This window comes from Oncorhynchus tshawytscha, linkage group LG01 (assembly GCF_018296145.1).
Source record: "Oncorhynchus tshawytscha isolate Ot180627B linkage group LG01, Otsh_v2.0, whole genome shotgun sequence".
Taxonomy (NCBI): Eukaryota; Metazoa; Chordata; class Actinopteri; order Salmoniformes; family Salmonidae; genus Oncorhynchus; species Oncorhynchus tshawytscha.
In genome coordinates, this window is record NC_056429.1 from 12,544,737 (window position 1) to 12,552,139 (window position 7,403).

The 7,403-nt window shown below is 40.7% G+C and overlaps 1 protein-coding gene and 1 long non-coding RNA gene across 2 annotated transcripts; both read right to left on the reverse strand.

The window, feature by feature from the left end:
- Positions 1-1,609: 1,609 nt before the first annotated feature.
- LOC112254823 (ladderlectin-like) lies at positions 1,610-5,702 on the reverse strand. Its single transcript, XM_024428112.2, has 3 exons — positions 5,518-5,702; positions 1,980-2,094; positions 1,610-1,816 (listed from the first exon to the last, which is right to left on the reverse strand). Exons 1-3 carry the CDS (start codon positions 5,698-5,700, stop codon positions 1,725-1,727), a joined length of 390 nt encoding a protein of 129 aa, XP_024283880.2. The 5' UTR covers positions 5,701-5,702; the 3' UTR covers positions 1,610-1,724.
- A 435-nt stretch (positions 5,703-6,137) lies between these two features.
- LOC121847442 lies at positions 6,138-7,025 on the reverse strand. Its single transcript, XR_006084302.1, has 3 exons — positions 6,952-7,025; positions 6,443-6,529; positions 6,138-6,247 (listed from the first exon to the last, which is right to left on the reverse strand). It is a non-coding gene; the product is annotated as an uncharacterized LOC121847442 (long non-coding RNA).
- Positions 7,026-7,403: the final 378 nt, after the last annotated feature.

The following is a 7,403-nucleotide window of genomic DNA, read 5'->3' on the forward strand; positions in this document are numbered from 1 at the left end:
CGGGCCAGTCCATAGCATCAATGCCTTCCTCTTGCAGGAACTGCTGACACACTTCAGCCACATATGGTCTAGCATTGTCTTGAATTAGGAGGAACCCAGGGCCAACCGCACCAGCATATGGTCTCACAAGGGGTCTGAGGATCTCATCTCGGGACCTAATGGCAGTCAGGCTACCTCTGGCGAGCACATGGAGGGCTGTGCGGCCCCCCAAAGAAATTCCACCCCACACCATGACTGACCCACCGCCAAACAGGTCATACTGGAGGATGTTGCAGGCAGCAGAACGTTCTCCACGGCGTCTCCAGACTCTGTCACGTCTGTCACGTGCTCAGTGTGAACCTGCTTTCATCTGTGAAGAGCACAGGGCGCCAGTGGCGAATTTGCCAATCTTGGTGTTCTCTGGCAAATGCCAAACATCCTGCACGGTGTTGGGCTGTAAGCAAAACCCCCACCTGTGGACGTCGGGCCCTCATACCACCCTCATGGAGTCTGTTTCTGACCGTTTGAGCAGACACATGCACATTTGTGGCCTGCTGGAGGTCATTTTACAGGGCTCTGGCAGTGCTCCTCCTGCTCCTCCTTGCTCAAAGGCGGAGGTAGCGGTCCTGCTGCTGGGTTGTTGCCCTCCTACGGCCTCCTCCACGTCTCCTGATGTACTGGCCTGTCTCCTGGTAGTGCCTCCATGCTCTGGACACTACGCTGACAGACAAAGCAAACCTTCTTGCCACAGCTCGCATTGATGTGCCATCCTGGATGAGCTGCACTACCTGAGCCACTTGTGTGGGTTGTAGACTCCGTCTCATGCTACCACTAGAGTGAAAGATCCACCAGCATTCAAAAGTGACCAAAACATCAGCCAGGAAGCATAGGAACTGAGAAGTGGTCTGTGGTTATCGCCTGCAGAACCACTCCTTTATTGGGGGTGTCTTGCTAATTGCCTATAATTTCCACCTGTTGTCTATTCCATTTGCACAACAGCATGTGAAATGTATTGTCAATCAGTGTTGCTTCCTAAGTGGACAGTTTGATTTCACAGAAGTGTGATTGACTTGGAGTTACATTGTGTTGTTTAAGTGTTCCCTTTATTTTTTTGAGCAGTGTATTTTGCTATAACAAGCACATCTTGTACTCACACATGTCTATAACCAGTGAGAGTTTGGAAACAAAAAGTGACATTCTGTGATTCAAAGAACAGTCAAACGGCTGACCCGTTACTTGGTATAGAGAGAATGGATGGTGTAGGGAAACGTAACACCTCTCAAATTCATAGACAGTGCTCTAACGGTCTATGACAACCACATGATAATGTTTGACTTATTTTAAAGCAATATACATTGTTTGTTTACATTCGTGTTGTTTGTGGAGCAATACAGCCTTTTTGGTTATACAAGAGAATCAATTATAAATTATATTCTCCAAGAATAATTGAAAGAATTTCAAAGAATTTAAATGACCGCTGAACAGACTCCCAGATCTTAGACTATCTTAACGAAACACTTCAAAGGATTTGACAATTACGGAACTATCATTCATGTTTAATAATGACTCCTGAGAGAAAATAATGTGTACACCTGTTTTATTGACAACAAACCACATCAACATTGTCTGCAGCAAGTAACTAAACTTTAATTTTACAGCAAAAAAATCATCTTCATAAAGTATTTGATTTTACCAAAAACATTTTTCAGTTAGGTTGCTGACACTACGCAGTAGAATGCTTGGTTTCAGTTGATAGTTGGATGTATTGAACAGGTCCTTATGGAGCACACAGAGGGATATCTCCTTCCACATAATTCATCATTCCAGGCATCTTTACCTTAAGAGGAAACACAGAATAGAAATGACCTCTCAAATCAATTCAGATAAAAACACAAAAATTCTAATAAGTGTGTGTGTGTGTCAGATTTATTTGTTATACTTACTATGAATAACGTTTAATTTGATGAATGGATCAGTGAATGATAGTGGGCTTACTGTACCTCCAAAGTTCATCTGAACACATGGCTCTCTGGCACCGTTATAGTTATTGGGCTCGTCTTTCGCCCAGTTCTGGTGATCAAATGTAGATCCGTCACTCCAGAACCATAGCCTGTCCTGTGAGGAAGAACTGAGGTCTCAGTATCAAAGAAGTCACATATAACTAGAACACAACCGTTTAAAGATGGAATCTGCAGTAGGGGGAAACAGCACCACTGACCGCCACACCAACATTGTTATTGATTTTGTTGCCAAGTTGAGGAGCGTTGAGCAGCATGTTAAAAAATGGTGGTACATCATGTGCCCTTCTATCACACGTGCAATGATGTCTGAAGGGAAAAAGAGTGTTTGTTGTTTGCAGTAATTTATTTGTTGTTTTTGACATCATTTATACTTTTTGAACTATAACCATAGGCTTCAATGGGACGTACATTGATTATCTACTGCTCTTGAAATGTTAATGCTACAAACATTAAACCAACATTGACATATACAGGCTGATATACAGACTGACTCACCTTAGATTTCTGCAAAATAGCTTTTTGCTGTTTTTTTGCTCATTTAAAGCGTGTTCTATCCCCATTCATTTGAATGGTGTAACGCAGGCTTCAACATTCTAAACTGAAATCACTGCCACAGAACTTCCAGAATGTTAAAACTAAAACATTTCGAAATATTAAAACAATGTATGACTTATGATGCTGTAGTACTCTCTCTAGCCTACTATGCTGTCCCACTATAACCCACTGTGTCAGTTGATACTGCAGTGGGCATCTATAAGATCTTCCAAATCTAGGTCTGACCTCAGAGTAGAAAACTGATCGTAAGGGCTGAGAATAGAGAGATTTTACTCCTAATCTTATGGGTTATATGAGTCTCATCAGTCCAAACCAGTTAAGAGTTACCAGCAGGTGTTTTGATAATAGAAAAGGCAGTGAGTCAGTGCTTCCTCCACGACAGACAGGACATTTCTTTAGAGTTGTTAACATAATGTTTTGATATTTTTATATGATCAACCCATAAATAATCTAGACCCACATGCAACAGTATCTCTTGTGCTTAAGACAATGATTTCACATGAGGCCTTATTCACATGATATGCCTAAATACATCTAACTACTAGGCTAATAAATACTCACATATTGTTTCCGATTATTTCAATAACCATGTTTTTTCAAGCGGAATATCATGTTGTTAAAAAAAATGCCTAAATTGGGCATGCTTATAGAATTGGGTAATTGAAAGCATTTAGGGGCTATGTAAACTTTAATGGTGTTCGGTAAAAATAATAGCCCTTTCAAGCATTTATGCAACATTTCGGAAAGTAACCAGATGCCTACTGTTAAAAAACCATTTAGCATTGTTAAATGGAAATAACCACTGTGAATATATTAATATTAGTAATATTATCAAAATTCTGCTTTTAACAACCATTATACTGTATGATTCAGTGCCATATGCCCAGGGTTAGGTACTGTAGGTTACTTTATAAATGCAATTCGGTTACAATTACTAGTTACCTGTTCAAAATTGTAATCAGTAATGTAACTTTTGGATTACCCAAACTCAGTAATGTAATATGATAGCTCAAGAGGCGTTAGAAGAAAACAAATTAATATTACCAATTGAACTACATTTTTTTGCAGGATAAATGAATGTTGGAGTTTACATAGCCATAAATGTTTAATTTTACTTGTGTTATTTATGTAGGCTTATACTACAGATAATAATATGATTAAACTACATCTTTACATGAAACAAAGAACAAAGTCTGTCAGATTTCCAGTCATTCCAATTCATAGAATACCCCTTGTTTAACCTGAGCATAACTTAAAAACTAAGGACTGATTGGGATCATTGCTTTGAGTTGAAAAATAAATGCTGCTTTCGGAATGGCATGCCCTGGGCACTAGCCTACCAAAAAATGCTATTTGCATGTGAACAATTAATGCCATATGCTCCATTCGCTATAGGCCTACTGTTTACTTTTTTGTTGGTTACACTTTGATATCTTGATAATTTGCAGCTATTTAAGTCTATCAAAAGAGCATGAGTTTGAGCATGTGTCTGTTAAACATATTGATATATATATCATCATCAGAAATTAGATTGAGGTATTAAAATAGGGGCAGCATTTTCACTTTTTGATAAATAGCGTGCCCAATTTCAACTTCTGGCTACTCATGCCAATAAGATATGCATATTATTAGTCGATTTGGATAGAAAACACTCTGAAGTTTCTAAAGCTGTTTGAATCATGTCTGTGAGTATAACAGAACTTATGTAGCAGGCAAAACCCTTAGGACTAACAATTCAGAAAAAAAAACTTGAGGTCACTGTCTATTCAATGAGTTTTCATTGGGGAACTATATTTCTGAGGCAGTTGTTTGCAGTTCCTACCGCTTCCACTGGATGTCACCAGTCGTTGGAAAATGGCTGAGGTTATTCCTTTGTGAAATGAAGAAGTACGGCCATCTTGAAAAAGTGTATCGCTGTTGAGAGTTGGGCAAGACTAGAAAAGTGGCGTTAGTTTCCTCTTGTCCTGTATTGGACAGCAGTTGCTCCCTTTGGAAGACATTGCCCTGTGTGAATTTAAGTATGCTCTCTCTAATTCTCTCTTTCTTCTTTCTCTGTCTCTCGGAGGACCTGAGCCCTAAGACCATGCCTCAGGACTACCTGGCATGATGACTCCTTGCTTTCCCCAGTCCACCTGGCCGTGCTGCTGCTCCAGTTTCAACTGTTCTGCCTGCGGCTATGGAACCCTGACCTGTTCACCGGACGTGCTACCTGTCCCAGACCTGCTGTTTTCAACGCTCTACAGCAGGAGCGGTAGAGATACTCTAAATGATCGGCTATGAAAAGCCAACTGACATTTACTCCTGAGGTGCTGACTTGTTGCTCGACAACTACTGTGATTATTATTATTTGTAAACATTTATACATTTATTTGTAAACATTTGAACATCTTGGCTATGTTCTGTTATAATCTCCACCCGGCACAACCAGAAGAGGACTGGTCACCCATCATAGCCTGGTTCCTCTCTAGGTTTCTTCCTAGGTTCTGGTCTTTCTAGGGAGATTTTTTTTACCATGGTCGTCTGAAGGGTGCTATAGAGTTCACAGCTGGCGAAGCCTCATTGCGATTGGCTATTCACCATAATTTGTAACATGTCAATGATCATCATCACTATCTTTCCTTTGTCGTACCTCAAAATGTCATGATTACCAGCTGAGATAAACTTTAGTGACTTGATTTTACTCCTGGCTCAGAGTTTGTCTGAGCAGTGTCTTAACATCACCCCAAAAGTTGGGAGTTATTTTTGTCTTAAAACAGGTTTAACAGGATTCATTTTCTGAGACGTTTTGTGAGTACGGTCCTTACTTCACAAGTGACCCTTGACATATTGATGAGTATACCAAAAATCCTCTAAATCTGTCAGTATACTATAGCTGGACTGTTCAGGTAGAGTAGACCTTTCATTTTTGAGTCATTTTCTATTAAGGTATTTGAACTTTTCATCAAATATGACAATTGGGTACCTTTTCCACATTTGCCTGAACAGCATCATATCCTCCAATCCAGGTCAGAGGGAAATCGCCAGTCTTGATCAACACCACCGCCTGTAGAAATTGGGACTCCTCAGAGCTGTGCACAGACGCCAGGTTTGCTCCAAGGTACTTTACAGTGTTCTGCACAGACGCCAGTTTTCTTCCAAGGAACATACAGTGGCGCTAGAGCAAGCCATAGACAGGGACAAAGACATGTCATAATGTAGGTATTAGTCAGTTGTCCAGTCTTTGTGAGAATGTGTGTTCTGGACTCTCACAATTAAATATTGGCCATCACAACTAATGTTCTTTCAAATAGGCTCATCGAGATATTAGTGTCTACATTAGTGTCTATGTCTTAGCTCATGGCCTGTGGGTTCCAATATACAGGAGTTCTGACTCCAAACATTAAATAAATATTGCAAAGCCTAGAAAATTCTAACTAGACAATAACTTGAAGGGGAGGTTCAGTATTTTACATACTGGACATCCATGTGATGCCTGTTAAAATAAGGCAAAATCCCCTTTAAGGTAACATCACACCAAATAAGCAAGTTGATTTCAATGGAACTTCTTTAATTCACAGTAGAGGGTAAGCATTATACCTCTGCTTCAGGCCATGTCCTTGCAGTCTGGACAAACATGAAGCAGCGTGAATTAAACTGGAACCAGTCTTTGGGGCATGGGCTTTTTTTATCTGCTGCAGATGCCACCATAGCATCTGTAAGGAGAAGACACAGGACACGTTAGAAATTGCAGGCAACTTTCAAGGTGGGTTGAGACTGACTGATCTACAAATCGCCTGTCATCATAAATAACTACTCAATATTATTTGTAGATCAGTCATTCCACACAAACACCACCCCTCCCCTGCTACAAAAAAAATAATGATGTAAAGTGTGAGGTGAACTCTTACTTGCTTCATCCAGAGTTACGGCTTCGCCCAGTGCAACGGCAGCGCTGAGAAGCAGAAGAATGGTCAACATCGCCATGGTGATGTCTCCTGGGAGAGAAATAGAGAGCGAGAGACACACACAAAGACAGACAGTGAAAGAGAAGCCATCAAGTCAAAGTCAGTGAGTACTTCAGAGTGTAGGTAAGTTTCCCTAACCTCTCTTGGAGTACCCCCAGCCATTCCACTTATCGGATATATTCCAGTACTATTACATTAGAGCAGATTCAGCTAATGTAGGGCTGAGGAATACCAAGTATCATCTGTTCCACCACATAGAGGAGATTAGCCAAGCACACATGAATATGCATGTCCCCAAATGGCACCCTATTCCATATATAGTCCAGTACTTTTAACCAGGGTTAAATGTGCTCTATGGGCCCTGGTGAAAAGTAGTGCATTATATATGGAATAGGGTGCCATTTGGCATGCATCCAGATACAGTATTAGATGAACAGATGTTGAAATCTCACCTTCTAAAATGTTCCGTTGTAGCTTCACTTCTTCGGAGATCTTCAGCGGTCTTCACTGGGTATCTCTCTCTCTCTGTCCTGCCTGTGTGTTGAGTTCTACCTCTCCCTACTCTCCTTTTTTAAGGACCTGTCCAGTCAGACCCCTCCCTCTTTTTCTCTCATCCTTTAACCCCCTTGCATTCTGTCTGTCCAGCTCAAGACCTGCTGGACCTGTCCGATAGCTACCTGTTTGACAGGGTTGGGTTCAATCCAATTTGCAGGTAGTCATTTGTATTTATAATTTAAAAATTAACAACTTTGAAAGAAATTAATGGGTTGCACGTTGCGTCACAATTTTGTTATAAAGATTCTCCTGAGCACAGGTACCCGACTGAAGGTTCTACTTAATTCTACCTAATTGGCGCTGATGAAGACGTAGTCTAAAGTGCATTTAGTGGCTTGGAAACACAATG

What these genes read in the sequence shown, in the direction of transcription:
- LOC112254823 (XM_024428112.2), bottom strand. Translation starts at nt 5,700, where the DNA reads ATGTTCCTTGGAAGAAAACTGGCGTCTGTGCAGAACACTGTAAAGTAC. An exon ending in TTCAGGCAAATGTGGAAAAG is followed by an intron (nt 2,095 to 5,517) that starts GTACCCAATTGT and finishes TCTTCCTCACAG; the next exon opens with GACAGGCTATGGTTCTGGAG. An exon ending in TGTTCAGATGAACTTTGGAG is followed by an intron (nt 1,817 to 1,979) that starts GTACAGTAAGCC and finishes TTTCCTCTTAAG; the next exon opens with GTAAAGATGCCTGGAATGAT.